Source organism: Pezoporus wallicus, unplaced genomic scaffold (assembly GCF_028554395.1).
Source record: "Pezoporus wallicus isolate ANWC-B61680 ecotype Strahan unplaced genomic scaffold, APGP_CSIRO_Pwel_v1 contig_6155, whole genome shotgun sequence".
In the NCBI taxonomy this organism is placed as follows: Eukaryota; Metazoa; Chordata; class Aves; order Psittaciformes; family Psittacidae; genus Pezoporus; species Pezoporus wallicus.
In genome coordinates, this window is record NW_026637610.1 from 309,634 (window position 1) to 326,291 (window position 16,658).

Below are 16,658 nucleotides of genomic sequence, written 5' to 3' on the forward strand. Positions count from 1 at the left end.
CTTGCTTTATTTGTAAGCCAGTGGGGAAGCTCCCACACAGTAAATGCATGAGAACCAGGATCAAACAGCAAATTAAAAGTCATTAAATCTCAAGAGGAAAGGAAACGTACCTCATTTTTAAAGCTTCACCCTTCAGACATGAGATTTAAAAACACCTCTAGAAGAACAGGGGAGGAGAGACAGGCAAGGATACAATCTGCTGCATATGGCTGCTACAGTAAAGCAGTTTCATCCCTCTCTTTCAATGCCTATTTTTTGGGAAAAGAAATGCTTTTCCTTGCTCATGTGGCTTTGGTTGCTGGAACTGCACTTTCACCTCAGTGCAGGCTCTCATATTGTATTTCATGATTATTTGTGGGTATGGCCGCCTCCTTGCCACCAGTCCAGCTGTTAGCGCCATTACTTCACTACACGAGCGTATGAGTTTCTGCAGGGCTCACTGTTGCATAAAAGCTGATTAAGGCCTTCAGACATACATGTGATAGAGGAGGATCTGCCTGGCAGCTAATTAAGGACTAAAATCACAGAGGTGTTGGTTGGAAGGAACCTCTGAAGGAGCAGAGTAGCCCAACCTCTGGCTTGATGCAGGACTACTGTCAATACTAGAAGTGGCCATGGTTGATGTACTTGCATGAGTATTTTAAGAAATCTGGTGAGAGAGGTAAAATCACAATCAGCTATGGCGAGATACTGGAACAGCCTTTTCTTTTCTCATATTGTGGGGACCACAGGAAGAACAAGGGGGAAGGATTAACCCAAGCAAAGCCAACAGGATGCTTAAAAGAGCCTGGGACAAGCTTTAACAAACTTTACTCCAAGAACTGACGCACGCCTGTTTTGTCTGTATGGGAAGCTGGAGATAGGAAGATTAGTAAAGCAGTAATAAGGCACTCCTCCAGGACTCGGAGGGCACTCTGACCTCAAACAGCTTCTGACAGCTCGCAGTCAGCAGGTCCCCAGCCAACACAGGGTCATAACATCTACCCTCTTCTCTATTCTACCTCCTCAAGCCTGGATTGCTGCAGGTAGCAGACTGCAGGCTATACTTCCCCACTACCATCCCCTCTGTCCCTCCTATGGCTCTGCTGCTCTGATGCTCCCCATCTCCACACTCACTCCAACACCTGAGAAGGATTTCCGATCCCTGAGGTCCCCACCACTGCTTTGTTTCCAAATTCATGCTCAAAATATGGCAACATAGAGGGAACTGATGCACTGAGCACTAAGATAATAAAGGTGAAATTCATCAGCCTAGCATAAATGGCTGCAGCATCAGCTGGGGAGGGGGACTTGGTGCAAAGGGTCCCCTGTATGAAAGAGAGAGCTTGTGAAAACCTTTTTAAGGCCTGAAGGCGCTGACTGTGTAACACAGAGTTTAGATCTGCAACACTAACAGGTGACCCTAAAGAGGAGGAAAGATTTCTTTTCAAACTCCATCTCCACCATAAGTGCACTGGTAACAGTATGGTTAGATAGAGACCCCTCTACCATACTCCAGACTGTTTCACTTGTCCTCTGTGCCAAAGGCAGAGTAACTCGATGTTGCAAATCCTGTTCACACTCAGCATCACTCAGAACAGAATATAATCCTGTTTGGCAAACCTGCCTGTTTCACTAAGTTGCTAACTAACACGAAACAGATAATTTCAAATGCTTGCTCTTACAGTTCCAATTTTGCCTACCTGGAATATCAGTGTGTGCACATTTGATTTAAAAATTAAAAGTATTTTAAAATTAAAATGTTACAGGAAGTATGTTTTTCTTCCCTGCTAATTGCCTTCTGTGGCTTGGCATCACCTCTGTGGACAATAGGTGTTCCTGCCACTACTGTCCCATCTGGAACGAGAGGGTTGGCTACAGTCCCATCCTCTTTCTTCAGCTCAGGCTTCCAGGATGACTTCCAAAGCTGGGAAGTGAGAGGATTATGCTGCTCTGTACCACCTGAGGCAATACACTACACCCAAGTCCACAGCCCAAGATGGGCTACTTGGGAGGGTTTCTGACATTGCCCGTGCCAAGCCACAGGTGGCAATTAACAAAGAAAAAGGGTTGCTTGTAGCTTGACTGCTGGCAGTGTGGTTAGTGGCTCCAGACAGAAGAACCTACATGAGGTGAGAAAGAGAGCAATCCATGTAGAGCTGACTCAGGGCGTCATCATCAGGGATCAAAACCCAGATGACCTTGCTGAGTCCAAGCAACTACTGCCTGTCAAGGGTGTCCTGCCACTGGGGAGGCAAATCCAGACAGCTGTAGGATGCATTTATCCTTCTGAGCATGTGGAAGAACTGCGGACAGGCACCAGAGGAATGCAAGCCCAGCATCTTCACTATAAAATCAGTGATAGTGGAGCTACAGCTCAAACAAGCCACGTGCTCCAGGCTGAGAGTGCCCAAGTCAAGTGCAATTTGCAAGGGACACTTGGGTTTCAAGGAGAGAAGCTCCAGCACTGCATCAAGCAAGAAAAACTGATCAACAAGAGGCCAGCTGGCTTTTCTGCCAAGACTGCTGCAGGATCAGAAAAGCCTCCTTGAACTCTTGACTAAAGCTGCAGGCAGCAGGGTGCAGCAGGAGAGGGGCTAGAACGAGCACTGGACTTTCTGCCTTCCTCAGATCTGCTCATCTCTTGAGGCAAACAGCATGATGAAGCAGTGGAGCTTGACTGGTGACCTGTCCCAGGGATTGAGGACATGCTGCTAAAGTCTGGGTCAGAGACGCAACTCCAGATGTCGGTTTCAGATCCTTCCCCTCCTCTCCCTGCTTCAGCAGGTGCCTGCCTGTGCCTCTCACTGGAGGAAAAAGCGCTCTGAGCCTGATGAAACTGGGAGGTGTTGGTTGTTGCAGTGACACCCACTGCGGTGCCAGCTGCCCTCCCGGCCATGTGGGCAAGTGCCCTGCCCCGCGCGGATGCTTATCTGGGCTGGTGTGTCAGGCAGAGTGCTGTGTTAGCATAAAAACAACAACCACCCCGACAATTCTCAGCCAGTTCAGTGTAGCACATTTCCAACTTCTTGGCAATCACAAAGAGAGCAGTATGTGAACAGTGCCCCTCTCTCAGGGCAGACCACCTTCTCCTGAGCACTGCAGGGCTCAAAATGAAAATCACGAGTTTTGCCCAGCTGGGCAGAAAGCAGCAGCACCTGCAATGACATACAACAAGGAAAAGCACCATACGTTCCACAGCCTGAAAATCAGACATGGCCAGCCTGCTGCATCCAAAAGGGACTACCCAAAGGAACTTCCCCCATTTCTTCCCCAGACCACTACAATCCATACAACACATACTGCTAGAGCGACTTAAAAAGAGGAGAGCAGATACAGCCCCCAGCTTGGCTGTCATGCTGTGGGCACACAAAGCTGCTCCCCAGCCATCTCTGCACCGATCCCAGGACCCTGGCTACCCTAGTGTCAGCTGCTGCTATGACTGACTGCACCTCCCCAGCGAAAACTCTGGAGATGGAAAGGCCCACAGAGACAAAGGTGTGCTGGGTTTACCTTTGAAGGGATTTAGATCTGGGGCACTCACCACTGACAAGCTGCTGAGACAGGCATTTACTCAGGTGCATAAACATCACAGACGGCAAACGCCAGCCTTGCAAGAATTCTCTTCCAAAGCTTAAGAATAAATTCAACATGTTTTTAAATAATTATGGATGAATCATGCAAAAAACTTTCTACATTTTATCTTCAGTTGCTGACACTGATTGTGCAGCTGTTTTGTTTCTAATACAGTTATATATTCCCACCTACTTGCACTCTTACTGTGTAGCAGAGAACCTCAGTTAGCAGAAAACCGGAATCATAGGCTGACATTTCCTTTTGGCCTTTGGAAGTGACAGAACAGTTAACACAAAACTTAATTTATTTGAGGTAGGAGGGGGAAAGAGAGGCCACAAGTTAATTTCCCTTAGAAGCCCAATGGTCCCCACCCAGAAACCTGCAAACAAAAGATTACTGCCTTTTAAACTGGTAGGTTAGGTCTGAGACCAGAGGGAAGGTTTGTCAACCATGACAAGCCACGGCTTGTTTAACAGTCAACTGGAGGGTTGAAAAGTCTAATAAAACCAAAGGGCCTTCCATAACAAAGCTGCTGCCACTTAAGAAGAACATTCACACCCATTCAGTGGGTTTTTTTCAAACATGCAAAGGTATTTGGAGCCTCTAAAGCGAGCAAAGACACACCAAATCCCAGCAGCTAGAAGAAATTAAGGGAGCTGTAAGGAACACTGGGAACACCAAGTAACTAACCACAGGAAGAGATAACAAAAATGCTGCATGATCTCCCATCACTTGGATGCCTTTCTAATAGACACTTCAGACTGACCACAATTTGTTGTGCAAGAATCACTGGGTGAAGCTGAGTGACCTGTTATCTCCAGGACTACCAAAGGAAAATTTTTCCCATACCCATTTGGAAAGCTTCCTCTCTTCAGAAGGAGGAAGGTTTATGGATCAGTGTTAGCAGGTTCCACCAGCCTCTTCTGGGGAAGACCCAAAACCACCGCTCGGGGACAGCGGGATGCTCTGCTCTAATGCCTCCATTTGGGCTAATTTCCCCAGCCAGCAGCACTCAAATCACCCTTGGGTCACAAAATCCACTGCACATATCCAGAGGGGAAAACTGTGGTGCTGTTTTACAATGTGACAAATCCTACGCTGCAGTGACACATCCACACATCCTTCACTGCCTGTTTCCATCTCATTTCAAGCTCATCTATTTTCGGTAACATTGGTCCATCCTGAAGAGGGTCAAGTGAGCCTTGTCAAAGTAGCTTTTCCCAAGAGAGGAAAACAAAGTTTCCCTGAATGGACACATGTTCACAGACACATTAAACATAAATACTTCCACACAGAAGAAGGCAGCTTCTACTGTTTCTTTTCATGGTAGACACATGGACCAAGCTACAAAGGACTTGGGCTGATGGTCTTCATCCAGCACCAGCAGATCAGCAGAAGACACATGCTGCACACACCTGAGGCTGCCCACGTACCCAACAGCTTTCTGCTGTGGCTTTGCTCAAGAAGGAACATTTTTCATTTCCTAAGAAATAAATGTTATGACAGTCACATGGACTGAATTAAAAGTACAAAGACAGGCCTCTTAGCCAAAGACCCCAACTTTTTATTAAAAAAACAAAAAATACATGCCCCATGGAAATCCAATCTGGGTAGGGCCATGAGGAGAGCAAGAAGGTTCCAAGGTCATGTTTTACAATCTTTTGAAGCAGGAATGAAGCCGATGTCCAAAGCAGACATTTTGCACTGCAGTCTGTACAGAGCTTCCCTTTCTTCTGCATGCTGCAAATTTACAGTGCAAGAACTTGCTGTCTTTGCTCGGGCACTCTTATTTATACACAATAAAGCCCTTGTGCAGAAGATCAAGGCCGCATTTCATTGATTTGACACGATGGTTAACCTGTGAACTTTGCCCCTGCTAATAGAATAATTTCTATTTGTTGATTCCTCTTTTGGGATCCTCGAGGGTAACAGTCGCTTCATCCCAGCTCTCATTTAAATGTCTGGTGCTAAATGGTTTTATAGCTCCTACTTCCACAGAGCAGAGCCAGGACAAAATTACTCAAACTCAGTAGCTACAGCTGCATACAGAGTCCCACGCTCTCTCCTATCACTCAGCTCTCATTAGTACTTTGCTTGTGAAAGCTTGGTGAGGTCCTCAGCTACCAAATGATACATCCCGTGTGAATATATGCACTGGCTGGAGGTCCCAAAGCAACCACCAGGACCAGGTTGGCAGCACTGGCAGAACAAGGAGTCCCCTCTTCTGGATAAATCTCACCCAGTCTGAAATGGTGATTGCCAGCCAAGAAAATGGCCAAAATTTATGACTGAAAAGGGTAAATCTGACACTAAGGGCATGCTTTTCCAGCAGAGTTAACCCGTCCTAAACATGGACCACCGGAAAAAAAAGCGATCTATTAGTTACTTAGATCAGCTAAAGATTAGCTAAAGACCTTCTAAATGCTGGTACTTTAAGGACAGGTTGTATCTTGGGAGACACAGGATTAAAAAATTCCAGGTTTTACCACAGAAGTGCACTCTGGAGTCTTCAAAGGTAAAATCCAATTTCCTTTTGGGTTTTATAGAATTTGGATAATCTGACTTAAAACTGCAACTGTTCTACTTAAATTCATCACTGCCTTACAACAGTGAAGAATCCAGACCAGGGCTGTGAGTAACGACAGTTTTGCTTTTATATGCAAGCGTAACCTGCTACAATTCAATTTCTGAGTGTGACTTCAGGCAAAGCATATGTCATATGCTCTGGCATATGACAAAAGGGAATGAGAAGATGCATGTCTCCAGAACAGTCAGACCTTTCCTGAAGTGCACGGAGCTGGGTATTCAGGATTGCACCAGTGAATGGACAGCTCTGGCCCCGACAAGCAGGGATTGGCACTGCAGACTCCAGAGCAGCTCACACCTGAGCCACATGCATACTGCAGAGGTAGGAAAAAATGAGCCTTTAAATAAACAAGTCACCCCCAAAACAGCTGACCTCTGTGGGATGGTGTATTTCCAAAAGTAGCATCTTTGTAGAGTCTGAAGTTGCACTTAAAAGTGAAACAGGCAGTTTCCTCAGAGGGAAATGCTGATTGCTGGCATTAGGATGGTGTTGGACTCAGTTTACATCCAATTTGCTCAAAAGTGTAGCTTTCCTCCAGTATGATTCCACTTCCAAATCACCTCCACAAACTTACCAGCAGAGAGAGGACATCCCATCGCCATGAAAGAGGTTGATAACAAGGCACCGAGGACAACCATCCCAAGGACACACGGGGATGGCACAATAGCGGCTGCTCCACGGTGCCCAGCAAGCCCAGGCAGAGCAGACTCCTGCTCTTAACCAAGTGTCAAATCTTTTCAGAAAGATGCTCAGAATTATATTCACCAGCAATTTGACTTTTTAATCATTTCAATTACTGTGACTAAAACCCTTCAATCTGAACAAAACCAGGGAAAAATAACCCCTCTCCTTCTGAAACAGCCTGCCTAGCTTAACAGACCGTACCAAATCGTGAAGGTTTTTGCTTTTGTGGTCTTCACATATTTCGTTTAATGCAGATAATTAACCTCAGTTTCTAATTTCAAATCCTCCACATAAGGAAGTGAAGCGATTGAATACATTCACTGACAAGATGGAAAATTAAAATATTACTACAGCTTCTGCATGCGGCTCAAAAGAAAGGGCCTTGCAAAAGATCTTTCTTCTTTTATTTGACTGATTAACTGTAATTTGCTTAATGGATTTAAGGATGAGCCTAATAATCCAATGATATTTCCAGGAACTGATTTAGGATATCAGCACCTCCATTCTGAGGGATTTTTTAAACACAGTGATTTTCTGCACTACACATGCAGCCACTTCTGAAACCAGATTTTCCCATTAATTCAAATAGGATAGGTTTATTTTAAATGCATGGTGACTGCATTGACTGGCCTTGCACTGAGCAGCCATAGCGCTGTAGCTTCTTGGAGTACCTTCTGAAGCTCCAAAGCTAGGGATGACCCGCAGCTGTGGTGCACTCCAGCAGCCAGTGACCCAACCCAGCGAGCATGAAGGACTTCTTGCATGGTTTGTGAAGGCGGGGAAAGAAATCAGCAGCTCTACCCTAACATGAAGCTAGCATGTGTTTCCCCAGCACCCCTCACCTTTCTCAGTCCCTTTTCCACCAAGCAAGCCCAGTGTAACAGGATTTCACAGTCTGTCTCAGTAAATCCAGGATCTAACAGATTATTATTACAGGAAAACATCCAAGAGGCAGTCATTTTTAAAACATCCAGTGGTAACTAATTATTCGAGGGATTAGTCTGTTATAGCAAGAACAAAGAAAGCCTTAAAACATAAAGCCAAGTTAAATGGCAGATCAAAACCAAGGTGTACCCACCCTGTGGCCGACCTCCTGGGTGCACCTCTCAGTATCCTGGGATCTATTTAGAACCCAAACCATTCCAACTTCCAACCTGGTCCTCAAAATACAGCACTTCATTATTTGTGCTATCTTTGTATCCTATCAAAATAGGACTATAGCCAAACCAGCCATGAAGCCCTCCAAAGATGGTGACTTGGTTCTTGGACTACATTGTGCCCCTCAGGAAGATTTGTTTCCTGGTGTGTCCAACCAGAATCTCCTCAGCACCAAAAACGAGGAGATACAACCCCCTCTTTCATGCTTTTAAGAGAAAAGATTCTGTAACCCAAATAGAACCCAATCACAACACAATAAAGTAGCTGTTTGCTGGAGGAGGGGAGAAAACGCTATTCATTTATCAAACAAGAGTGCTCAAAAGCTTAACTACCTGTCTTTAAAAGGAAGCCAAAGCATTGATCCATAACCAAACAACAAATAGAGCACCATTTCACCTTGATCTGTGTAGAGGCAAAGCTATGGGCACAAAAGCTGTTCTTCAAATAAAATCCATTTTAAAACTTGGCAACCACTGGTATAAATACTTTACACTGTTAATATAAGCATTTGCATGCAGAAGTTTCATCAGCTTAACAATGTATTGAAAAAAGCTGGCGTAACTTCTGTGCAAAAACACCATCAGTCTTTGCCTTATATATCTTACAGTACTCTGGTCACTAAATTACCACATAGTGCTGTTAGCATCAGACCCCAGCTCCCCATTAGATTAACTTCTCTCAAGAACAATGTAGAACCAAACCTATTCTTCCATAACTTATTTTCTTTAAAATTGGAAATAGCTGCTGCTCTGTACAGACCTCAAGTCATGTAACAATTGCAAGTAATGTTATGGGTTCAGCAATTTTAATTCAAGTTAACTTTCTTTCCACCATTACATATGGGTATAATATTCAGTAGCTGCTTTTTTCCAGCAAACAAGCTCTCATGAAGCTCCAGCAGCCTAACTCCAAGATGCACATGCTGTCTCTCCAGTTAAAAGAAGCATCAGTAAGACAGTAACATATGTCTAAACTTTCTAAGCACAGACTTCTCCTGCACCAGCGCTTTTGATTTTGCATTCCCAGTCTTCCACCCGTTCGGTACAATTAACACCTCTTCCTTCACCACACAGTCTTGAGTCAGAAGTGTGCAATTTAATATTTAATTACAAGCAAAGCACCAAACCTTGCAATTACGTCTGCCAGTTAAATTTCACCTTCCTGACGCAGGCCCAGCTTTTGACCGCTGGACCATTTATGCTGCCTAAGCAGCAGAGAGATCCTACATCTTCCCTGAACTAGCCTACACCGTTCCTCTCCATGTTACAGTTCATCATTGCATCGCCTCAGACCAGGGGTTGTCACGTCCCTCCAAAGCTCCTTCAGCTTTTCCTCCCTTGCTTTTCCCTGTTATGAAGGATTGCTGGTTGTATGTTGTGGGGAGAGCTGCCCTCACACATGTCCAGAGAGGTTGCCAATAGGTGGGCACAAGCACAAGGACCCTCCTGATGATTTCTGCCGGCTCTGGTGGAGAATCACATTGCCCATCTTTTTGCTGGAACCACCAACACTTGTGAAATGCCATGAGCTTAGTCAGCTCAGCACTGTGGAAATTCAAGCCTGAATCATGTAGTCAGCTCCCTTCTAAAAAAACCCAACAAAAAGCAAATCATGTGTATATCAAAACCCCAGCTGAGAAATTTCTCCATCCATGCTTAGCTCCATCGCAACACTCATCAATACACAACAGCTGGAGACTTCACCCACGACTGCATGTCCTCCCATCATTCAGGTTTTCTTTTCAGCATGTTGTGTGCTTCATGACTCTGGTCAAACCTCAAAACTAACCCAAATCTCCCAGTTAAATTGGCTTTCAGAAGAGATGAAGACACAGCTGCTCGCAGGTAACATCATATGCTTTTCTCATATCTCACCAGGGAAGAAAGCAAAGGCAACAGCTGTGAGCACTACTCTCCAATGCTTTGGGAGCTGGAGAAGAGCCTGTTTCAGCTCAGAGCTAAAGAGACTGCAGAAGAAACCCACTCTGACTAAAGACATGACTTTAAGACCTTTCACCACCAACACCAAATTTCCAACTTTTTAAGATATGTGTGTTTTCCTGGAGCACCTGAAAACCAGGCTGCAAGGTGATTCTCAGGCACAGGTTTAATTCCTGCTCTTGGGATCTGAGGAATGCCATCCTGGTGCATCAGAAGAAGGTTAATGAACAATTTAGCCTCTCTCACAACCACGTTAGTGTCACTTTCGGAAACTGCGAGTTAATGCCCAAGATCTTCGGGGGTTACCCCCTTTGAAGTTTACTGATCCATAACCAACGTCCAATTAATTTGCAGGAGCCTCACTATAATGACTATTGGCCTTTTCCTAAGCATACAAAACCACAGTGGGTAATGGCAATGCTTGTGATTCCAGGATATTCTCAAACACACATGCGCACTTGCACACCTTCAAATATCAGTGCTAATAATGAGCTGTCTTCTGCTGTTTGAGGAATTTTCATGTTTGCTCCCCCGAAAGCAGAGCTACCACATCAAGATTTATGAACTTTCTGATGCAAAAAAAATTGGAGCTGATTCAAGATGCTCATTTGCTACCAGACAAATACTTCTGTTGCATTTGCTCTGATTCCTCTTTATTTAGTGTTTCCATGGAAGCCAAGGAATAGAAGTTCAATCTTGGGAAGATTACACAGGCCCTCAGATATAATGTAAAACAGCTTATTTCAACATTCCCTCAAGAACAGAAATGAGAAATTCTTCCACACATATGCAAAAAAGAAAAGATTTGTGGAGACTTTCAAACTAAATTGGGACCCAGCCTTTCAAGTGCTGCACGCAGCTATGGCCTCTTGCTGCAAGCAGATCCACCAGCTTCCAGCACAGTTCCACAGGTGAGGAAGTAAATGAGCAAAAATGTCTGCAGGATAAAGATGCTACAGCTTAAAAAACCAGCTTATTCAAGACAGCTATTGCTATACAATGTCCGGGAAGTAAGTTAATTCAACCACAAAATCTTGCACAAAGAGGAACAATCACCTCATAAATTAGTATCTCAGCAGATGCAGTTCAGCAGCATCTTCCATGGCAATGCTCTGAAGGCTGACTCCTGTTCTGGTGAGAATGGCAAACACTTCTGTGCCTCCCTACCCCACAGGTCAATGGAGTGTCAGTAGCCACAATGACAGGCTGTTGGACACTACAAATTAATAGCTATGCATTTTTAATGACCTCCATCCTCCAGGTAAAGATTTGTTTCATGTTGTTGCAATCTGGTATGAAAATGCTCAAGACTGTGGAACTCTACTCCAAAACGCTTCTACTCCACAGCACATTTCTTAAATCATTTTAAAATCTGGCACTGATGCATTCAGATAATGGGTAAAGTGCATTTTTGTCTGAAGCTGCAGCTGAGAAGCGCAGCGCTGCATGCACTGCATGCAGGTTTTTGCTACCTGGTCTAGTAAGGAAACAACACAGCTGAACCTCAAATGAGTTATTTTCAATCTTAAAGCCATTATCGCTTAAATAAAGGTACCTAAAAGATAGATTTTTCTAATCCTTCACTTATGGTGAGTACCCAAGTGCTCAGTGAAAACACACTTCAAGAAACATTCAAGGTTTTTATTAACTCCACGGGAAAGTCCCAAGACACTGGGATATTTTTTTCCTGACTCCTGATTAAAACAGCAGGAGTCCGCATGAATTCCCCCTTCCCCCCGACAAGATCTTCACATGCAACATCCCCTCCTCAAAATCTGTAAGGAAAAAGAATCAAACCAAAAACATTTCGCCAGCTGAAAGGCGCCGAGACCTTGTGTGGGGCGGGATGTGTTTCCAGCTGCCAGCCTAAAGGGACGGCCGAGGGAGATTAAACACAGAAATGCTTTTCATAAAGCAGGCGGCTTTGAAGAGGACAGTTCAGCTACTTCATTTCGTAATCTTCACAAAGCGTCAGATTTTAGCCTAAGCAGGTCTTAAAACAAGGAGATTTTATTTAAAAAAAAAAAAAAAAAAAAAGGAAAAAAAAAGAAGTAGGAATGTGTTCTGGCGGGGTTCTGTTGATTCAGCAAGGGTTAGACACACACACACTTATTGATCCCAGAGAGCTCCCTGCTAAGTTAATTGTCTGGAATTTTAACTGAGCTCTCAGCAAGTTGCAAAATCCATGTTGGCTGGAGTGGGTGGGGGACCCAGAAAAAAAAAAAAAAAACAAGCTTCAAAACTGTGCAACTCCTCCAGTTAAAAAAAAAACAGCAATTACTTTGATGAAGGGAAAAACTGCAGGAGGGAATGGTTTTAACTGGATCTGGTGATTCTGACTTTGACACTGCTACAGTTCAGTGCCAGGAATCTCCTGTGCAAAGCCATCTCCCATTGTCAGGGTGCACTGTGAACCCCATTTCACTCATATAAACATTACCGAGGGGAGGGTATCTGCTGCAAGCTTCCTGCAGCTTTGAGTGGTGGCTCATAATAATTTCCTGGTGCATTTACACAGAAAAGTTCTACCACAAGCTTACTTGCCTTCATTACAGTAACTGAACACTGGCCTTCTGCTGGTGCGGGCTATAGCCAACCTAAAACTGTGGCTTGCTCAACTGCCTGTGCATGCACAAGGACTGCCCATAGTTCTGCCCTGCCCACCAAGCCTACCGGCCTCCACCCCACATCCAGTAGCAGTTTTTCCAGATAAGGAATGTGCTACAAGGATGATTTGGGGCAATCAGACAGGAACAGCCAAAGACTACTTTCAATCAAAGCTTTGCATTCCATCAAAGCATCCGCAAAACGCCATCCTGTACCAATACAGATGCTCCCCATCACACAAAGTCCTCCAAAGCTCCCATCACCCAGGTGCCTACAGTGGTTCCAAGATGCCTGGAGGCACCTGCAGAAGGGACACTGTCCCGGCGCTCACCTACCTGAACTCCCTCCCCTCGCTGTAGCGCCGGGCCGAGGTGGCACGCTGTGTGGCCGTCTCCAGGAGCAGCTTTTGCGTGAGCCTGCTGGAAGGCACCGAGTCCCTGCTGGCCTCTGTCTCGGCCTCTTGGTCACACTTCCACTCCTCATCCTCGTTCAGAGTTGGCAGATAACCAGGTAGCCCTTTACCTGTCCCAGACCCTGAGCTCGGATCGCTGTAAATTTTTGGACTTTCCCCACCTGTCCTTGTGTATTCCAAATAAATATCAGACTTAAGGAACAAAGGGTAGGTATTGTCTTCTATCATGCACTGAATCTCCGTTTGGGCCTGGTCAAACATGTCAGGGTCAATCTGCAATTTGACAACGCAGTCTTTGATGAAGCTTTTTGTGGCTGGTTTGATCTGCCGGGACACAATGCCGTTGTTGTCGAGGATGTATTTTTTGTAAATGGCTTTTGCCAGCTTGAGTCTTTTTTCCTCATTAGACGTGCATGGCTCCAGCTTCCTGAAACCGCTGCAGGCAAACCAGAAGTCCAGCAGATCCGCGCAGTCCTCCTGTTTCAGGAAAGTCCTGAAGAGATTGATACCGTCTTGATCATCCAGCAAGGAATGCAGTGACTCGGCCCACTTCAGGTAGGGTGGAGTTGGTGAAGCACTCCCCTCGGGCTCATACCCCAAATCCAAATCGGAGCGCCTTGGTGTTGCCGTGGACGTCTCATTTCTAACCACATCACCTTTACTGGAGTAGAAACCATGGCTAACTGGCCTTGGATCAGTGGACACAAGTTCCCCCTCCTCACCAGGAACCGGTGGCCTTGGAGCATCTTCAGTGAAGCTTCCTCCGAGGTCCAAGGGAAAGCCTTTCCCCTGGATATTCATTTTTCTGGTCCTTGCTTGTGCAGGAACAGTGCGGGATGAGCTCAAATCTCAAATCAACAGTATTTGTAGCTCCGAGGGGAACAAACTTGTACTGCTGAAAGAGATGAGAAAAAAAATAAGTATCACTGTAAATATACACCCTAAGATTACAAACCACTAATTTTGCTTTGTACTACTGCATTAACACCTCTTTTTCAACAGAATCAATGGAAAGGCCCTCGGTGACTCCAGGCAGAACCAGGCTCAAACCAGGCACACTCTAAAGATAACAGTCACAGAATAACCCAAAACTTTACATTCAGCATTTGGCATCATTGATACAGCTGGTGCTACACTAAAACAGCAGCTAATTTCCCCACACCAGTGGTTTTACAGGATCCAGGTACCAGGCAGTGCCACAGGACACATACCATCTCCTGCACCACCATTAACTTCCCTGCACAGCCTGCCTGGACAGCACATGTACGAGGTCACCGTGAGGCAGCATGTTTTTATCTGGTTAAGTTTCTCATCCCCAAACAGGATTTTAAGGCTTGTGAAAAATACTTTCAAAGAACATGCAGTTAGTCCTGAAAGCAAGACTGCACCTTAATCAAACACAGGTGGCTTTCGTATGCTCAAGTGACATACCGGCGCCACATTCCTCACAAATCTCTGCGTTTCAGAGTACGCTGCATTGCCTCGGCTAGTTCTAGGGGAATCCAGATGCATCGCTGACCCCAATATTTTGGGCATCTGGACTGCATTCTTGCTTCAGATGGGCATGTTAGCACAGGAACTCAGCTCTGGCACTGGTTTTCTCAAAGGCAGGCCATTGAGAAAAGGTTTGTTTATGCTAACAACACTGCATGCTGCAAGCCTGGGAAAATTTCAGGTCATCAAAGGAAGATGAGAAGACCACCTCATGAAGGAAATCCGATCAAGTACAGCGTTTTTAAAGAAGAGCAACGAGTCAATATGGAGAATGGAAGGTGTGGGGAAGGCAGAGAAGGGCAATTCTTGTGTTGCTGCTTTTGCTGCTTGACATGGTAAGTTCAGCATTTAAAGGCAGCAGCAAAAGTCTTGTTTTACAGAACAGCATCAGCCTGGAAGCCCTGAGCACTGCAGATCACCAGCTGCCTGTGCAATCCTTGCACTGAATTAACTCAACCGCACATGAAAACATACTAGGAAAAGACACATTTTAGCTCGGCCTTCCTCTCAAAGCTCACCTCACCCCAACAAACACGTCTTTGGGATGCTCTGCCATTTTCCCCTCGTTCCCTATCCCCGGCTGAACCAAGAATCACCACCTATGCGGTGCCTGCTCTTACACCTGCACACTGCAAAAGAACCCCAGCAAGACCAGGAGCGGCTAAGGAGCACAGCCAGGCCCCCAGTGCTGACTTGTGCTGAGCATCGCTTGAGCCAGGCTGCCCTCACACACGGTAAGAGCCACCCCGAGCACGCAGCCACTGCCCTGGCACCGCAGAACGGGGCCGCTTTTCGCACCGTGCTGCGGTTTTCGGTCGTTTTCATCCCGGTTACGGATGCGAGCACTGGTCTAGCATCACCTCACTGGTGAAAGTCCCCAGCCACCCTTGCCTGGGCGCTGGAAAGCCCCCGGGGCAGCCGCCCCACAGCCATGCCCGGCATTGTTGCGGCGAGGCGGCGCTCGCTCCTCGCCCCGGCCCGGGGGGGAGCCCCGCGGGGTGCCCGCCGAGAGCGGCCGAGCGCCGACCGGAGCCGGCGAGGTGGAGCGGGGGGCCCCCGGCTGCTCTCTGCCCTCGGGGGGACCCGCATCACGGCCCCTGCCAGCGGAGGCCGGGCCCCCGCAGCCCCAAGCCGCCCGGCGGGACGCACCGGGCCGGGGCACGGCTCCGCGGGCAGCCCCAGCGCTGACAGGACGAGGCGCGGGGTCCCCCGCCGCCCCCTGGGCAACTTCGGGGGAGGCGCCGCAAGCGGGCCCCGCTGCCACCGCTGTCCCGGACCCGCTCACCCTCCGCGGCGTGCCCCGGCCCGTGGCCGCCGGCAGGCGCCCGTCCCCCCCGCGCCCAGGGCGGCCTAGCGCCGGCTCGGCGGCGCCCGGCGCGGCCCCGCGCCTCCCGCCTGGCGGCGGCCTCCGGCGCGGCCTCGGCGCAGGGCCTGGGCTCGGGGCCGCCTCCCCGCTCACTCACTCACCCGCACGGAGCAACGGCGGCGGCGGCGCTGGGCCCGGCCCATGCGGCTCAACAGCGGCGGCCCGGGACAGCGGGCGGCGGCGGGGCTGCGGCGGCACAAAGCGGGCGGCCCGGGACGCCCATGGCCGCGGCCGCTGGCTTGTGGCGGCGACAGCGAGAGAGCAGCAGCGAGCCCCGCACCGCTCCGCTCCGCCTGCGCCGCTGCCTCCCAGCGCCGGGGAGAGCGGCTCAGCCGCGCCCCCCGCGCCCCCGGCCGGTACTGCGGGACCGGCAGCCCGCGCCGACAGCCGGCCGCGGGGGCGGAGAGGGCCGGGCCCGGCCCGGGAGAGGCGGAGCTGAAGCACCCGCGAGGAGGCGGTGGCGGGCGCGTGGGCAGCGGGGCTGAGGCTGTGGCACCCCGCACTCGCTGCTGGGCCAGAGGGAGGAGCACGGAGGTGCCCGCTCGAGAAGGCCTCGAGCCCCGAGCGCATGGCCAAGGGTGCGGGCACGGCGCAGGTGGCCCCAGTTGAGCCCCATCGAGGGTAGGCCTCGCTTAACGGCTAAGCGGCTCCAGGGTCCCCAGGGCTTCCTCGCTCTGGCCAGGCGGAGCCCGCAGAGCTCCCCCTAGCATTCTGGGCAGGGTCGGCCCAGGGGGAGGTCGCGCTCTGGAGACCTCCAAGGCCTGGAGGATCCGGCTCGGGTTGGTGGGTAAAGGTAGCAGCTCTGAAAACCATCACCAGCTTCCACTGCTCCGTCCCGGATCGAGCGGCATGTCT

The 16,658-nt window shown here is 48.2% G+C and overlaps 1 protein-coding gene across 3 annotated transcripts in view; it reads right to left on the bottom strand.

Moving 5' to 3' along the window:
- Positions 1 to 16,062, bottom strand: part of AXIN1 (axin 1) — a 73,255-nt gene extending 57,193 nt beyond the window's left edge. The window contains exons 1-2 of one of the 3 annotated variants that reach the window (XM_057406555.1): positions 15,905 to 16,062; positions 12,867 to 13,838 (exon numbers count right to left, since the gene is read on the bottom strand). In XM_057406555.1, coding sequence (XP_057262538.1) covers positions 12,867 to 13,744 — 878 coding nt within the window. In that variant the 5' untranslated portion in view covers positions 13,745 to 13,838; positions 15,905 to 16,062. The remainder of the gene's footprint in view (positions 1 to 12,866; positions 13,839 to 15,904) is intronic. The other 2 variants (XM_057406553.1, XM_057406554.1) reach the window with 2 other exon arrangements.
- Between the last annotated feature and the right edge of the window lie 596 nt (positions 16,063 to 16,658).